This window comes from Brachyhypopomus gauderio, unplaced genomic scaffold (assembly GCF_052324685.1).
Source record: "Brachyhypopomus gauderio isolate BG-103 unplaced genomic scaffold, BGAUD_0.2 sc47, whole genome shotgun sequence".
NCBI classification, from domain to species: Eukaryota; Metazoa; Chordata; class Actinopteri; order Gymnotiformes; family Hypopomidae; genus Brachyhypopomus; species Brachyhypopomus gauderio.
In genome coordinates, this window is record NW_027506873.1 from 308,782 (window position 1) to 324,963 (window position 16,182).

General features: G+C 44.5%; 2 protein-coding genes across 14 annotated transcripts in view; one reads left to right on the forward strand and one right to left on the reverse strand.

The window, feature by feature from the left end:
* LOC143487555 (3',5'-cyclic-AMP phosphodiesterase 4D-like) overlaps window positions 1-11,027 on the forward strand; it is a 198,722-nt gene extending 187,695 nt beyond the window's left edge. For all 12 annotated transcript variants that reach the window (XM_076986556.1, XM_076986561.1, XM_076986565.1 and 9 more), the window contains 8 exons: window positions 5,006-5,104; window positions 5,201-5,365; window positions 5,631-5,730; window positions 6,463-6,617; window positions 6,780-6,902; window positions 7,079-7,261; window positions 7,581-7,965; window positions 8,353-11,027. In XM_076986556.1, coding sequence (XP_076842671.1) covers window positions 5,006-5,104; window positions 5,201-5,365; window positions 5,631-5,730; window positions 6,463-6,617; window positions 6,780-6,902; window positions 7,079-7,261; window positions 7,581-7,965; window positions 8,353-8,756 — 1,614 coding nt within the window. In that variant the 3' untranslated portion in view covers window positions 8,757-11,027. The remainder of the gene's footprint in view (window positions 1-5,005; window positions 5,105-5,200; window positions 5,366-5,630; window positions 5,731-6,462; window positions 6,618-6,779; window positions 6,903-7,078; window positions 7,262-7,580; window positions 7,966-8,352) is intronic.
* Window positions 11,028-12,353: 1,326 nt separating this feature from the next.
* The window catches only part of LOC143487564 (ras-related protein Rab-3C-like), a 31,141-nt gene continuing 27,312 nt past the window's right edge, over window positions 12,354-16,182 (reverse strand). For both annotated transcript variants that reach the window (XM_076986578.1, XM_076986577.1), the window contains exon 5: window positions 12,354-16,056. In XM_076986578.1, coding sequence (XP_076842693.1) covers window positions 15,863-16,056 — 194 coding nt within the window. In that variant the 3' untranslated portion in view covers window positions 12,354-15,862. The remainder of the gene's footprint in view (window positions 16,057-16,182) is intronic.

Below are 16,182 nucleotides of genomic sequence, written 5' to 3' on the forward strand. Positions count from 1 at the left end.
ACATACACTGACGGGCAGGTCCGGAGCCGCCGGGATCACGAGCCTCCAAGAGCCGTCTCCCCCATGGAGGGAACCACCACGAACAGCCCTAGTACACCCTCCCTGGGAAGACAGGGGAAAATACATTAAACAATGGCACAGTCACAAACACGCACACAGGAACATTAAACACAAAGGGCACAAAAGGGAACAGGGGGTTCGGGAGAAACACTGGGGCTAACATACGAACAGGGACAGGCAGCCACGACAACGGTTGGGCTGCCTGCCAGAGCGCCAATGGTGGAGCTACCCCTCCTTGGGATGCTAACGGAGTGGACGCAGCAGGCGGCGGAGTCCCTCCTTTCCTCGGCGCCCTGCATCCAGCGCGCGTTGCGCTGTGTGGTGCGCCCGGTGGCCTCCGTCGTGGCGGGTATCTGGCGGGTATCCGCGGCGTCACTGGAGACGCGCCGAACCCACACCTTGGACCGCTGGCTGCGCCGCCTCCCTCGCGCGCTCCTGGAGTCGCCAACGCCTCACCCCTCGAGGTGTCCATCTCCTCCTCCGAGACACACCGGCTCAGGGACATCGGCTCCTCGGCTGTCGTGCAGCGGGACCAGTCCATGCTGCTCCCTGCTGATGGGGACCGAGGAGCTTCCTTCCCCGAGTACATGGTGCACCCCGAGCACCCAGAGGCACTGTCTCCCTCCTCGCTCTCGCTGTCGAACCCGGAAGGGGTCGAACAAACGGACAGAGGTGGGCTGGCGCTCTCTCTCTCCCCGTAGCACACCGTTTTCTTGGAGTACAGGGACGGAGGGGGACTAACGTCCTCCCCCTCTACGTAATACACCGTTGATTCTGAGCATACGGATGGGGGAGGGCTGACGTCTTCCTCCGCCTTCTCGGTGCGCTCGTTGGCCTCGGAGCAGACCGGCAGATCGGGACTGGTCTCCGTCTCCTCCTCCGACCTCTGGGGCGTCGCTGACGTAGGGGAAGGGCAGCTGGCTTCACCCTCACTCTCCTCGTCTGAACACCCAGAGGAGGGAGGGCTCTCTTCCTCTCCGGGGTCGTCACTCTCGAACTCATATTCGGGGGGAGTGAGGGCAAAGGCGCCTACCCCCACCACAAACGGCTCACTGGTCTCCTCCTCTTCGGGGAGGACCAGGAGCGGTGCGCTCTTCTCCTCCAACGCACAGCTGCCCACAGCACTGGGTGGCAGTTCCACGGATGCGGGGGGGTTGTCTCTCTCTCCACACGCGCACCGCGGATTGGCGAAAATGGTCCGCCACCTCTGCGTCTTCCGTCTGCTATGCCGCGCAGAGCATGTATGCGCAGACTGGGTCCTGCTTCATGGTCTGCTCGGTGACGGGGGCTTCGCGACGCCGGACCGGGGAAGAGCCATGGTGACGCCGGCTTTTCTTCTTCCCCTTTGGTGCACGCTTGGCGTATCCGGGCATCTGTATGGCTCGTCTTTCTGTAACGCTGGGTGCAGGAGGCAGACACCACAACGTATACGGTGCACAAGTAACATTTATTAATAACAACACAAGTAAGCTCTGTGCGGAGCGCAAGCAGCACACACACACGCTGACACGTAGCTTTAGACAAAGACGAGCACAAGAGACTGCGCAAATGCACATTATATAGGTGATTAACACAGACCCTGTGTTAATTTTGATTTGTGGTATCTTGTGGGCATTTAATTTTGTGTGCATTTTGTTTTTTGAATAATTTGTAATTTAAATTTCTTTATTCTTATCATAGTGTTTTCCGTTGGACAATAGGACTGAAAATTGTTTGCACTTTATCGTACAGGTTGTCATTGTCCTGAGCCCAGCTGATCTTTTGCAGTGTGGATGTGCACTTTAATACACTTTGAAATCGATTAAAACAACTTATGCTGAATTAGATTTTTTTTCATTAAATAATTGAAAGTAACTAAGTAACTTGTACATAAATTACATTCTATATGAAGTAATTTTGAACTTTTACTCGAGTAAATTTTGAGATGGGTAATTTTACTTTTACTCTGAGTAGAATTTATGCCAAGTAAAGATACTTTTACTCAATTACAATTTTTCAGTACTCTTTCCACCTCTGGTCCCTACTATTCCTAAGTGTCCTTCATGAGCTAGTGCAAGTGCCTTTGCTTGAAGTTTTTCAGGTAACACTATGCAAGTTCCCCGCAAGACTATGTATCCTATTACACACAGTTCATTTGCAATGGGTGCATAAGGCTTGCACTTTTCAAAGTGTCCACTCTCAATTGCTTTGCGCACTTTACGCGCTAGCTCTGGGTCTGTCACCTCTCTTGTGGTGAGAGATTTGGGTGTTGCATTCACTACTATGAATCTCACATACTCCTCAGACTCATGTTCATGTATCTCATCTTGTGTCCTCTCCACAATTAGTCTGGATAGTGAGTCTGCAATGTTTTGGTTTTCTGCAACATGTATCACACGGTAGTCATAAGGTTGTAATCTGAGCACCCATCTTTCAATACGGGCACATGGTTTGGATCGGTGACTATATATGACCTCTAATGGCTTGTGGTCTGTTACTAAATCAAATTTCCTTCCATATACATATGAATGTAGTCTTTTACCCATACTAGTGCTAAAGATTCTCTTTCGGTTTCGCTCACACTCAGTCAAGCTACGACTTACATAGCACACTGGTACCTCCTCCCCTTTCTGTTTTTGTACTAGTACTGCACCCAGACCTACAGGACTTGCATCTGCTACTACTTTGGTTTGGGCATCTTTGTCAAAATAAGCTAGGGTACCTGCTTTCGCTAATTCAGACTTTAAGACTTGGAATGACCTAAGTTGGCACAAACTTAAATGCAGTCTCTTTTCGGGTCAAGCGCCTTAGTGGCTCAGAGAGTGTTGCAAACTGTGGTATAAATCTGCTGCTGAAACCCACTAGTCCCAGGAAGCTTCTCACTTTTGCAATGTTCCTTGGTTCTCTGGCTTCTACTACTGCTCTCACTCTTTCTTTTGTTGGACCAATGGTTTTTTGTGTCAGCAATATTCCCATAAACACAAGTCTGACCATGTTGAACCGGCATTTTTCTGAGTTTATTGTCAATCCACATTCAGAAAGTCTTTTCATGACAGCATGCATGTGTTTGTCGTGTGTTTGTTGTGTGTTTGTTGTGTGTTTGTCAAGTGTTTGTCGTGTGTTTGTCATGTGTTTGTCATGTGTGTCAAGTGTTTGTCGTGTGTTTGTCGTGCGTTTGTCGTGTGTTTTCTGGTCCAGTGCATGTATTATTTCATCATCTGAGATGTTCTCTACTCCTTCGATGCCCGCTAGTGCATTTGCTATCTCATGCTGGTATTGCTCACTGACTGATGAGACACAAAATATCAGTCTCTTGTATCTGTACACTCCGTTGTGCACTGCAAATGTAGTGATCTCTCTGGACTCTGGTGTTAATTCCAGCTGATGATATCCCCACTTAAGGTCTAATTTGCTAAACACTGCAGAGCCATTCATGCTCTGGAGTATTTCCTCCACTGTAGGAATGGGGTATCTTTCTCTCTCTATGGCCTCATTAGCTTATCACATGTCCAAGCACAGTTGAATATCTTTGTCACATTTTGGGAGCACCACTACTGGATTCACCTATGGGGTTGGACCTTCGACCTGTTCTATAATGTCCAGGTTGATCAGTTCTTTGGTTTTCCTTTCTACTGCTTCTCTGAGATGGTATGGTATGCACCTGAGTGGTTGTGCCACTGGTTTCACCTTTGGGTTTACGTATAAGCTGATTTGTTTAGTGTTCAGTTTTCCCACTCCCTTGAACACTTTAGGATACTGCTGTTGCAGAGTATACCTGATGTCTGTAACTGCAGCCACATTTTAAGCACCCCTAATTTTGTAGCAGTCTTTTTCCCCAGCAGTGGTTCACTGTGACAGTACGTTCAGTGAACGAATCAGAGAGTGAACAAGAGCCCTCAGTTCAGTGAATGAATCAGAGAGTGAACGAGAGCCCTCAGTTCAGTGAATGAATCAGACAGTAAACGAGAGCCCTCAGTTCAGTGAATGAATCAGAGAGTGAACGAGAGCCCTCAGTTCAGTGAATGAATCAGACAGTAAACGAGAGCCCTCAGTTCAGTGAATGAATCAGACAGTAAACGAGAGCCCTCAGTTCAGTGAACGAATCAGAGAGTGAACGAGAGCCCTCAGTTCAGTGAACGAATCAGAGAGTGAACGAGAGCCCTCAGTTCAGTGAACGAATCACTGAGCAAGCAATGAGAGTCTCCGCCTCCAGATTCGCGGGTGATTTGGTGATTCACAGACCACACAACAGTTCCCCTGCTGGCCTGCACGGTCGCTGCTGAGCTCAACTACTGAACTGAGACAGGAACGAATCAGCTGAGGAAGTGATTTGATTCAGTACGTTCACGCAAATGATTCGTTCATTTGAACGAATCGTTCGCGAACGACACAACACAAATACATGCCACACTCAGCACAAGCAACAAGAGACTCAGACTTAGTACTTAGATACTTAGCTTCGTTTAAGTTGAACATCGATAATTTTTGAGAATCGAAAATGTCTTTCGATGGCTTAAGGAGGTTGTTGTAGTCGGAGTTATGAGTAAATATATCCAGAAAGGATTTGTAGATACTGTATATCAGATGTAAACAAACAAATAGGAAAAAATAGGAAAAAACACTCCTCAGCAGCGTCAGCAGGAAGCAGCGTCAACTGATGTCTATAGACAGTACTGATTATAGAAAGGTCTTTGTTCGGTCACATAACATTGATCTAGTAGATGGGTGTGGTAATGTAAAGCACAATCCAGTATGTCTGTACAGTCCAGCACGTCTGTACAGTCCAGCATGTCTGTACAGTCCAGTAAGTTTGTACAGTCCAGCAAGTTTGTACAGTCCAGTATGTCTGTATAGTCCAGCAAGTTTGTACAGTCCAGTATGTCTGTACAGTCCAGCATGTCTGTACAGTCCATCACGTTTGTACAGTCCAGCTAACATGGAGCTTTTGTTTTGCTTTCATTTTCAGGAACTGGAAGATGTAAACAAATGGGGCCTTAATGTTTTTAAAGTGACAGAGTTTTCGGTTAACAGGCCATTAACAGTGATGATGTACACAATATTTCAGGTGAGACCTAATAAAGCCAACTATGTGTCCTCACTTAATGATTCACCAACTTGTCTTCTGTTTCTACACCGACTATTGTCATCTTTCTTCTCCCAGGAAAGAGACTTGCTCAAGACATTTAAAATTCCATTAGACACTTTTATAACCTACCTGATGACCTTAGAAGACCACTACCATGGAGACGTGGCATATCACAACAACATCCATGCTGCTGATGTCACCCAGTCCACTCACGTGCTGCTGTCCACACCTGCTCTGGAGGTGACGTCCGCCATCGGCCAATACTAAAACCTCCCCATACTGCTTAGAATCTGCTTCTATGTCTGTGCTGTGGAACAGAAGGACTGAGTGGGAATCACTGTTCTTATTGTCTGAAGATGATCTCACACTTACTCAGGCCTGTAGGGTTCTTCACGCCATCTGCTGTTTTCTGCACGCTGGCAGTAGAATAATGGGGAGTTATTATGGGAGGCGTGGGCACAACAGTATTTCTAATTTTCCCTCCACTCCCGTCCCCTCCGCACAGGCCGTTTTCACAGACCTCGAAATCCTTGCTGCCATTTTTGCAAGTGCAATACACGATGTCGACCACCCGGGCGTCTCCAACCAGTTTCTCATTAACACCAGTGAGTATGTGTCTTAAAGAGCCTCCCACATCTTCCACCATTTCACCGAAGCCTCTATGTTTCCATCACAACTCCATCACAAGCACACCACATTTAGACATAGATGTAAGACGGAGAGACATAGAGACAGAGAGGGAGAGACAGGGAGAAACACAGGGAGAGAGAGAGAGAGGGAGAGAGAGAGAGGGAGAGACAGGGAGAAACACAGGGAGAGAGAGAGAGTGAGGGAGAGAGAGAGAGGGAGAGACAGGGAGAAACACAGGGAGAGAGAGAGAGAGAGAGAGACACACACACACACACACACACCATACATACATACACACTCCCGCACACATACACACAAAAACGTGTGTGTGTGTGAGCATGTGTGTGTGTGTGAGCATGTGAGTGTGTGTATGGATGTGTGTCTGTGTGTGTGTAAGTGCGTGTGTGTGTTTTTATGCATATGTATATGTGTGTGCGTGCGTGTGTGTGTGTGTGTGTGTATGTATGTGCGCGTGTGTACATGTGTGTGTGAGTGTGTCATGGAGCGGAGCTCCGCCTCCTGTCCTGGTGTGCTTCAGTGTGTCTGATAGGGATCAGACAGTCAGGGGACAGTGACAGAACCCTGCAGACAAATACCAGACATCCTGGGGAGGAACACAAGTGATGTATGGGCTGATGGATGAGCACAAAACCCTGACATGGTGTGTGTGTGTGTGTGTGTGTGTGTGTGTGTGTGTGTGTGTGTAGACTCAGAGTTGGCCCTGATGTACAATGACTCCTCAGTGCTGGAGAATCACCACCTGGCAGTGGGCTTTAAGCTGTTGCAGGAGGAGAACTGTGATGTGTTCCGGAACCTGAGCAAAAAGCAGAGACAATCCCTACGGAAGATGGTCATCGACATCGTAAGTGCGGCTGACCAACGAACACCAACAAGACCGTAAAAATGAATATAAAATAATAAAATAACCAACGAACACCAACAAGGCTGTAAAAATAAATATTAAATAATAAAATAAATAGCTTGAACAGGATCTTTGGATGTATGTCTGCATTTTTTATCTTAGGTATTAGCCACCGATATGTCAAAACACATGAACCTACTGGCTGACCTAAAAACGATGGTTGAGACCAAGAAAGTGACAAGTTCTGGAGTCCTGCTGTTGGATAACTACTCAGACAGGATCCAAGTAAGAGTAACATGAAGACATTATATGTCTGGTTGGAGTTCAGAATCCAGCTCCATACAGTAGATACAATGTCTCTGGCTCAGTTAGAATGGTAATCAAGCCTGATACTGGTGAGTTTGATCCGCATGGCAGAGTGTGACACGTGGACTGACGGATTGTGCATTTGTCTTCATTAGGTGTTGCAGAACATGGTGCACTGCGCTGACCTCAGCAACCCCACCAAGTCTCTGCAGCTGTACCGCCAGTGGACAGAGCGTATCATGGAGGAGTTCTTCAGCCAGGGCGACCGTGAGAGGGAGCGTGGGATGGAGATCAGCCCCATGTGTGACAAGCACAACGCTTCTGTGGAGAAGACCCAGGTACCCACACGCCCCACCCTCTCATGTGCTCCCACCTGCCACACACCCCCCAACATCCCACCATGCCCCCTGATGAATGCCTCCTTCACGCTTCAGCAGTGGCCGCACTGTACTGCTGTCTTTTAACAATTAGCTTGTTTTCATTTCAAAATCGCTGCAGTGCTACCTTGGTATTGTCTAGAGAATGATCGAAAGTCCAGTTAAATGATGATACAAATGATCCAAAGTACAGTAATATCCATGGTGTGTGTTTGTGTGTGTGTCTGTATTTGCAGTGGGAATATGTCAGTAAGCTCTGTATCCACTGTGGTCACTCTAGGTGGGCTTTATAGACTATATAGTGCACCCTCTGTGGGAGACGTGGGCAGACCTGGTGCACCCCGATGCACAGGACATCCTGGACACTCTGGAGGACAACAGAGAGTGGTACCAGAGCACCATCCCACAGAGCCCGTCTCCTGCCCCGGAGCAAACCAACGAGGCTGGCCGGCCCTGCGCCACAGACAAGTTCCAGTTTGATCTCACACTGGAGGAGGACGGTGAGTCGGACACAGAGAAAGACAGTGGCAGCCAGGTGGAGGTAGAGGCAGAGGAGGAGGAAGAGGATGAGGAAGAGGAGGAGGAAGACAGCTGCAGCAACTCCCAGATCTTCCGTGCACAGGACACATCCATGGAGGTCCTGCTTAAGGAGCAGACAGAGGAAGGTGAGGAAGGAGTGGAGGAGGAGGGTATGTGTGCGGAGTCCAGCATGGAGGAGGAGCCTGTTGGAACATAGCAGGACCCCCCCCCCCCCCCCCCCCCAATCTCCTACTGATGGTGGTGTGGCAAAATGTACATACAGAACCAACATCAAAACCGCGTGATGAAGAGCGTGATGAAGAGCGCGATGAAGAGCGTGATGAAGAGGATCTTCATAGAGCACCTTGCACTCCACAAGCTCTGCCACTCCCCTCTTGGTTGATGGATGGGGGGGGGGGGGACAGACACTCTGGTAGATTGTATTTTTTTTTGCACTCAGGAATAACAGTTAACATTTAGTCTTTTCTCCCCTTTTGTTCTCTCATTTGTTTGCCCTTTTTCATTTATTTGAGTGTGCAACGTGGGCGTGTCCTCTGTACATGGCAGGACGCTGCTGGAGGGCTGGCTCTCTGTGCATTTGGGCCCGCCCCCTCCTCTCCACAACTCTGTGTGTCCACCAGAGTTCTGGAAGTCAGGCATGTGCTACAAGGCAATGATGAAAGCTCAGCGCCAGTTATCAGTGACCTCCAGCGTAAAGACCTGCACCATGACCTCCAGCGTAAAGACCTGCACCAGGCAGAGCCGTCCACCTGGGGAACAGGTGCAATCAAAGAGATGTTTGTTTGTAATTTTTTTCTACATTTTAAGTCTTCCTGAAAACTTGACCGAAAGAATCAACGGGCAACGCTGTCATGGCCTCATTTGGTTTATTTTTTTCCTTTTCTTTTTTATGATAAATATTATGGAAATTTTTTAATAGATGTTACTTTTTTACAGGAACACCAACAGCAAATAAATTAAAGAAACCTTCTAGTGAAGAGTAATTGCAGGTATGTGTTGGTGATTGTCCAGTCTGGCTGGTAACTGTTGGGGCCCTAACCTCACTCTTGTTCAGACAGCCATGTCCTTTTCTGTCGTTACTCGTCACTGACATGTGTCCATATTGCTGTTTCCTGTTTCTTTTCCTCCTGTGAGCTTCTTAAGGAGGTCCCCCAACACCTTCAGTCTTCAAAAAGCAGTCATTCATTTCCCCCTAATCCTAACCCTGTATGTTTCGTCATCATGCCAATTCTTTCAGTCTTCAGTCATGCCATTTTTAGAGAAACAATATTCCGTTTCTGCCACTTGGTGTTTAAAGAAACATAGTGTTTCTTATTGGTTTAGAAGGCACAAGATCTTATTCAAGCTGTATTTTTAAGTAGGATGTAAATAGCCTGTTTTGAGGCCAGTGCATGTTTCAGACAGTGCAGGCTGGGACCGTGGGCGCAGATGGAAATTCTGAAGTGAGGGAGACCAAGCTGTACAATATATACGTTTATGCTTGTAGATGCTAGATTTCGGATGGGGTCAATATAAATCTGGAGGGGACATGTCCCCCCCCCGTCCCCAGTGCCATCTGCGCCCCTGGCTGGGACCACTCTGTCTGCTCCTCATGCCACTTCCTGTTCTCTCCGCTGGAACGCCACTGAACCTCGTGTTATATCTGAAAGTGCACACAACATACACAATGTGGCCATAAAAATGATGCTAGTTTGCTCTCCAAATGCTCTGATGAAGGCACTAGCTAAAACCACTGAATGATTTCATCAGATATGCCCAGGAGAATAAGGGGTCTTTGTGGATACATTTACTGTATGTAAAAGAGCTTAAATTAACGATTTCAGCACAGCATGCGTGGACCACTTAGAGACCTGTTAGCTCACGCAGGTCTTCAGTTTCTCCTAGTGCTTCAGGAAAAGGTTCCTGCCAAACCCACACCCTCATCGGATCTTCCCCACTTCACCCAGTGGCATGTCATTTTTCACAAATTATACATATATATATAATTTTATTTATTGGTTTGTATGTTTATGTTGCTGTATATATTAAGCAATACTGTAGAAAATGAACTGTTCCCGCATGTTACTTGCAAGCTCATTTTCCCCCTCCCAATAGGGTGAGAAATGTAAATAGAACAAACATTTTCAAGATTGTAGGAACATGTTTCACAGAAACTTGAATCTGGCTTTTAAGTAGTACAGTACTGATTTTTAAGTAGTACTGATTTTGTTACACATTTTTATTATTTATGTTTGTGCCATGTTTTCTCTTTCACCAAATGACCTTACCTGTTACGGATTTTGTGTTTGTCTCTGTTTACAGACATGTATTTATTATGTTGTATATATTGTAACGTTTGGTGTAAATGATTCTTACTCTATCATCCCTAATGGTGATGGTGTTGCTGCATTTGGTAAATTCTTGATGAGAGAATGTTTATTATAGATGTTTAACAATGTAAAAAGGATATTCTATAAAAAAGACAACTTAAAAAACAAAAGCCAAACAATATGAAAATATGCCACTGGTGTTTGGCCCCAGGGCTGTGCCTTATACCAATGTTGTTTATTTGTCTGTCTCTCACTGTTCCTCTGCACAGGAACATTCGTCCTATCACTACACTATCGTGAGTGAAAAAATCTGCTGCCACAGATTTTGTTGCTTTGGTTCAAACGACACCCACGGTACACATGGATGCAAATGCATATGCGTATTGCATCCATGTGTACTGTCCACATGGGGCAAAAGTTTGGCTTGCACTGGCTTCATAGATTCATGACTGACGTGTATTCACGCTGTTCCAGAATTTGGTCAGGTAACGCCTGCTACATTCTTTCACCCAGCCTAGCACATGTACTTGTGCACTAAACGAAGTTTGCATGTTATGAGAACCTATTTTCTGACACGCATACTGTAGATGTGAACAGCCCTGGACCAAAGCCAATCATGGCTATTATTATTATTATTATTATTATTATTAATAATAATAATAATATTTTCAGTGTCATTTCAGGTCTACATAAACAGGTGCTGTAAGGTTTGATGCATTAGGTTGCCTTTCAGTCACATTTGCACACTCCCTCTTAACCTCTTGCAGTCTTTGACAGTACTGTAGAACCTGCTTCAATCTGTTTAAAACAAGATCATTTAAAGAGGGAAATCAAACATTTTTATATGCAACATACAAATAAAGCATGGGTTGATTCTCCCTGTGTGACATGTAATTGTGAAGCCAACCTGTTCAGTTAGAAAGCAACACTGATTGTGAATTTCACTTGCTGTTGTGTAAATGGAACAAACAACAGGTAGAAATGAGAGGCAATTAGCAAGACCCCCCCTATAAAGGAGTGGTTCTGCAGGTGGTGACTACAGACCTTTTCTCTGTTCTCATCCTTTCTGGGTAATGTTTTGGTCACTTTTGTATTTTCTTAGTTCCCTCACCATAGAGGTAGCATGATGTGGTGTCTACAATCCACAGAAGTTGCTCAGGTAGTGCAGCTCATCCAGGATGGCACCAGGAGACATGGAGGTCGTAGGAGGGCAACAACCCTTCAGCAGGACCACTAACTCCATGTTTATCCATGTTTCTGCTCAAACTGTCAGAAACAGACTCCATGAGGGTGGTATGGGGGCCCGACGTCCACAAGTGGGGCTTCTGCTTACAGTGCAGGGCGATTGGCACACACACACACACACACACACACACACACACACACACACACACACACACACACACACACACACACACACACACACACACACACACACACACACACACACACACACACACACTCCTGGATCATTGGATCATCATTGACTTTGAGGTTGAGGGAATTTTGTAAGTATACTTTGTCTGTATATACCATTACAGAACTATATATATATATCAGGCTTTCAAACAGAAATGTGTGGAATATTTTACATATATTTATATATATATAAAATTCACAAACATTTGATTCTGCCATCTGGTGGCCACACTAATTATAACAGTGTCTGTAAGTCCTGCACCAGGGTGAGGGTTTTCCATGACGGAAAGATTGCCACAATTGCATGAGCCAGTATGATTGAAATACCTAAATAATTTAAAGTTCTTTGAGTCCCTAATTATGCAGGCAATTTGGCAAGATATAACCATACGCTAATAACTGATCAAACTTGCCAGAAATCTAAATGACTTCGAACGGCTACGACATAAATACCGTCATGCTAGTGACTATAAGAACTGACTCTCAGGGTTCAGTATTGTCACAAAAAAACACCACCTCACACCTACATACTGTATACATCACCATCAGCACCTCCTCCCACCCCACTTACCACCAAGCAATAGTATTTTTACCTTTATCAATACAGTCGGACTATTTATTGGTAATTTTAGTGGTAATTATAACATATTTATATACATTCATCATACAAACAGAATGACCAGTTTATGAGAAATTCCTACATAATTACATCAAAATAATACTCAGATTTAAAACTAAATATAACTCAGATTTGGGGTAAAACTGGTGATTGAAAACACATCAAATGTTCAGAAACCACTTTACTCTTTCTGAATCTTAGTCAAATAAAATGTTCCTTGCTCTTTAATACAGTTCACACCACAATGATGCTATTGGCAATTAGGTGACATTAAAATATAGTTTGTTTTTGATAGTGGAGCAAAAGAATCTCCTCACACTTTCCACTTTGAGGAACAAATTGTAAGGTAAGGTAAGGTACACAGGTAAGGTACACAGGTGAGGTTCCATCATAACCAGAGATGACAAGAACTAGTGATTGGTCCAGTCACCATGGAAACTGGGTGCAGTGGTCATATAGCTGAACCAACATGAAGTTACATATGCAAACGCACAACAATACTAAACACTATATAGGCTCCAATTCTCCATGGGATTTCTCACACACACACACACACACACACACACACACACACACACACACACACACACACACACACACACACACACACACACACACACATACACACATACACACATACACACATACACACACACACATACACACACACACTTTAAACTCTTAAAGATAAATTACAGGCATGATGCTAGTTTTAATCTTTTTAAAACAGACACTCACTTTATCACTTTATCCCTTGTCTTTTGGTACACAGAGCCAGCACATGGACAGGCCTAGATCTTTTAAACATTGGAACTGAATGTGCAAAAACAACATGGCTCATTTCATATCATACGGGTCATGACTTCTATAATTACATACATAGTAGTGAACTACTAACACACATCAACTTCTCTTTCAGTAAGAGAATTTGTTTGTATTTCTCTCTCCTCTCTCATTCACACACACACACACACACACACACACACACACACACACACACACACACACACACACACACACACACACACACACACACACACACACACACACACACCATAAATCCTTAATGTACATCTACAGTATATACATAAGATAGGGTTTCAAAATATTGCACTTACTGGCCCATTGCACCCCACACAATGTAGGCTGCAGAAATAAAATGACTATATAGATACAGTTCTATAAATATACATTTCTCACAATTTCATGCAAATGTAATGCTAAATGTTTCCTATGTGCTGTTTACACATCAATGACGTGAAAAATCAATCTGACATTGCACAGACCTGCTCCCATCTGATAGTACATATGACTGCATTTATTTTTGTTGTCTACCTACTACTTGATTAAGATCTCTTTTCGTGTAACACACTCACAATACGTGAACAAACCACATCTAGCACTATGGGGCTACATTTTAACTTAATTTATTTCTGTAAAAGGATGAACTGCAGTATAATTTTCCCACTCAGCACTGAGCCGTCGGGAACAGATAAGTCTCCTTGTGGGCGGATACATGAGATATGCGAGAGAAAGAATACACACACTGTTATTTTGCAACCAAAAACATCTTTTGGGTTTGCCTGAAGTCTTAATAGACTGGGGATCTCTGCACTGCAGACACAGTTCAGTTCTGTTCCGCTTTTACTAAGACAGCAGGGGGAGAGGGACGCCTCAACGTTACAGAATGTGAGTGCTGTACACTCAGTATGAAACAGAAGGCCTGTCATACTAGGAAGGCAAGACCGAGGACACCTGTCGATTTGCGCCTACAGGCCTCGCCTCCTGCACAACGTAGTTGTTTTATGCCACGGTGATGAACGAGAACACAAAGGGAAGTGCATGGCCACTAATATACAGCATTTCAACATAAAAGCCCACACGAGACCACCGCATTTCAACATAAAAGACCACATGACGCTTAGGGATCCTCTGAGGAGAGTGTCCTTTTTAAAAATAAATAAATAGACAAATAAATAAATCACATAAAATGTCACTGAGAATTTCTCTAAAAAAAACTATAATAGAAACATTTGTTAATATAATGTGTATTTCCCTGTGCACCTAATTCCATGATGAGCATTTCAGACTCCATAACACTGAGGAATACACAGTTATATATAATTATATATGTATCGTAATTCAACATGACTGGAGGTATGAGTGAATTCTGCACACATTATTAAATGGTTGGCGTGGTGACACTAACAGAAAAGTATCTAGAACCAGATTAACCATTTTAACCAGTCATTCAAACTTCGGACATCAAAATGAAATCTGGTCTAGAAAGACAATGACATTAGTCTTCTAAGCAGTGGGCTTACGTTTCAGAATGTAGAAAATCATGTTTTACAGCCGCTGGGCTCCAAGGCGAAACTCTACATGCCTTTGGGGGTTGAGGGAATCAGCTGTGTTAACAGGACTAGACGTGTTAGAAACTAACGAGAGAGGAGAACGTGCAGCCATGACATGAAGCACAACACGTCTACAGAGGTGGAGCCTTTATAATGTATTTCTGAGTAAGGGTAATAATGTACACTGCAATGTTACTCTACTGTGTAACATCACCAGACACCCTCCTAGTATAGGCATGACTCCTAGTCATCACCCGGAACAGAGAAGAGAACCATAACAACATTACTGGGATTAAAATGCTATGTAACAAGCCCACCTTGTCAAAGTCTCGGAGTTTGCCCTGTTCATTTCTAAACTTGGTAACTATGTTGTTCTTTGTAGATGCCCAGTCTCAGCGCAGTAGTGAGGTATAGAGTGTAAACACATACAGCACACACATACTCCCCTTTTACTCATGAACTCATAGAAACTTACAGAACTATCAAGAAGACTTTCTGAAAAGAACACATTATTTGACACAGTAACTGCAACATACCTGAACAGTAAAAAGTAATGTGTTATAGTACTTCGTTACGCATGATAGTAACATTACTACATAACATGTTACTAATATAGTGTGATACCCAACACTGTAAAAGCAGGGTTGCCAACTTTTCAAAATCACTTGGAGTGAGATTTGATTGGGGGGGGGGGTCGTCAAATGGACACATTAATTATTATATGTTTATATGTTTCCTCTATGTTGCGCCTAAAGCGATCGATCCCCAGTGGTTGGCGCCAGAGCGAACTAGTAACTCATTGAATCATATATGTAGATCAGAGATAAATAAACTAGATTTTTTTCAGCATGAGAAATCGGATGATTGGCGTGTGAAGACAGTCAAATGCGTGTGTCTCACGCACATTGCGTGAGAGTTGGCCACCCTGGTAAAAGCACTACACAGGTTCTGGAACAAAACGAAGCAAGAAATGATCTTAAGAAATGATGCTGAAACACCATATGTTTTTCTAACATCAGTACACACAGACCTGAAACAACGTGTGTTGCTTTAACGTCAGTACACACAGAGTGCATCAGCACAAAACTACAGCATGTCTGCACAACCTATCTCCAACACAAAAGCAGGGGAATTCAAACAAAGAAGACCATGCAGGATCACACCCTGCCCACAACAGGTACTCTCAGGACAATTTTTGGGCTTTGGGGGTCGTTTTAGAGGGTCATGCGACTCATGACCAGCAAGATTTGGCTTGAGTTGGCCTGTTATCTGCAAGGTTAAAGGTTAAATGCCGTGACCTAAGGAGTTTGGGACTGGGGCATTAGCACGCACAGCTGGGCTGCTGCAGTGGGGGAGGATTATCTGTCAGTCTGGCACTGCCTTGGGTTCCCGTGGTTACGGCAGGGTCAGTCTCTAAAGTCTCTGACATTTTGTCGCAGATGATGTCCACCAGGCGCTCAAAGGTCTGCTTCACGTTGATGTTGTCCTTAGCACTGGTCTCAAAAAACTCAAAGCCTTAGGGACATAGGAGTAAGAGACAAAAGAAGACAAAAAAATCAAGGTTTTCATTTCACAGATGTTGGTCACATGCACATGACTGATAAAAAACATCTTTTTCTTCCTCTCTATTCATTTGTAGAA